Source organism: Tupaia chinensis, unplaced genomic scaffold (assembly GCF_000334495.1).
Source record: "Tupaia chinensis unplaced genomic scaffold, TupChi_1.0 Scaffold138235_1, whole genome shotgun sequence".
Classification (NCBI taxonomy): Eukaryota; Metazoa; Chordata; class Mammalia; order Scandentia; family Tupaiidae; genus Tupaia; species Tupaia belangeri.
In genome coordinates, this window is record NW_006198133.1 from 665,121 (window position 1) to 666,644 (window position 1,524).

The 1,524-nt window shown below is 47.9% G+C and overlaps 1 protein-coding gene across 1 annotated transcript in view; it reads right to left on the reverse strand.

The window, feature by feature from the left end:
• The window catches only part of WDR36 (WD repeat domain 36), a 51,156-nt gene extending 50,980 nt beyond the window's left edge, over window positions 1-176 (reverse strand). The window contains 1 exon segment of the mRNA XM_006161107.3: window positions 2-176. Coding sequence (XP_006161169.1) covers window positions 2-82 — 81 coding nt within the window. The 5' untranslated portion in view covers window positions 83-176.
• Between the last annotated feature and the right edge of the window lie 1,348 nt (window positions 177-1,524).

Genomic DNA, 1,524 nt, shown 5'->3' on the forward strand with positions numbered 1-1,524 from the left:
GAATGTCGCTGCTGAAGAGCCCTAAGGCGCGGAATCCCGCGAACAGCGCGCTGGCCGTGCGGCCCTCGGCGCAGCCTTCCATCGCGGGGGAAGCGTCCGGGGGAAGCGCCCGAGGGCAGCGCCCGCTAGCCCTGCAGCGCGTCTCGTGGAACAATCCCGGGACCTGGCGTGTCACGAGCGCTTCCGGTCCCTGCTGCCAATCGCGTCTGCTAAGACGGCCCCCCGGCGCAACAGAAAAAGAGATCCCGCAAGAACTCGCCTGGGAGGCGAAACTTGGGTTCCGCTTCCACAGCCTCCGGCACCTTCTTGGTGGTGCTCTCCAGATCTGGTGGTACTCTCGGGATCTGGTGATGCTCTCCGGATCTGGTGGTGCTCTCGGGATCTGGTGATGCTCTTGGGATCTGGTGGTGCTCTCCAGCTCCCTTGCTGCTGGGGGAAGCTGGATTCACTTTTAGGCTGACCCAGGGGGCAGGAACGACAAGCGCGTCTCCTTGGTGAAAATGAAGGGAGCCTAGCATCAACATAGGTGCAAATGAAATCTGTTGTTATTTTTAAAAGTATAAAAACATGAGGTTATCAAGAACACTGACTAGATATTTGACTATTAAGAACTTATGGTTATTTTTAAAATATGAGATAACATTGCAATATATTTTTAAAAGATTTGTTTTTTGAAGATATATATTGACATATAAATGAAATAATACGAAGTCTGAGGCTTTACTTAATTGGGAATGGATGATAGGCTTTAGATACAACAGACTGTAAGGGTCCAGAGATTGGTCTAACTCATGGAGACACAGAAAAGACAACAACAATGCAACTGCAAAAGAGGCTTTTGTTTATTTTCCAGCTAGCGGGGTCTGAGTTTCTGCCCATTGCAGCGAGCCTTAACAAGGACCTCAAGCCTAAGATAAAGGGATCTTTTATAGCTCCGAATCGCAATGCAGGAGGTATAGTCAGTAAGTTTCCACTTGAGGGAAGGGTGTGTGTGAAAGCTAGCTGTCACTATATGTTTAGGTTTAGATTAGGACTTTCAGTTGAGGTCAGGTTGACCTGGCCCTGGCACTGTCAGGGCCCATCTTACTTTGTTTATTTATGTGGTCTCAGACTCCCCGGGTTCTGTCCTTGAGGGTCTAACATGGCGGTGGTTGTGTCAATTCGGCCTAACATTCCCCCTTGAGTTGTATGTAATGAATAATCATTCTCATTACCATTATCAAGCACGTTACAGAAGCAGAGAAGCATTAGGTTAGGAATTTAAAGAATATTGCTACCATTATAACAATACTTTGGAACATTTCGTTTAGAACAATCCCAAGACATTTTGCTCATAACAGTTCAGCCACCCAAGGCCATGTTCGGATGAAGACCCTGGTCTTATTCTGGTGGTCACGTCCTACACATTCCTCATGTCCCCTCTGTGGCTCTCCACATAGCCCCCTTTTTTGGTTTATTAAATGATCCACCATTTCTGACGGGCAGTAGGCTGTGCCTGTCTTAGGTTGTCCTTGGTGACATTTT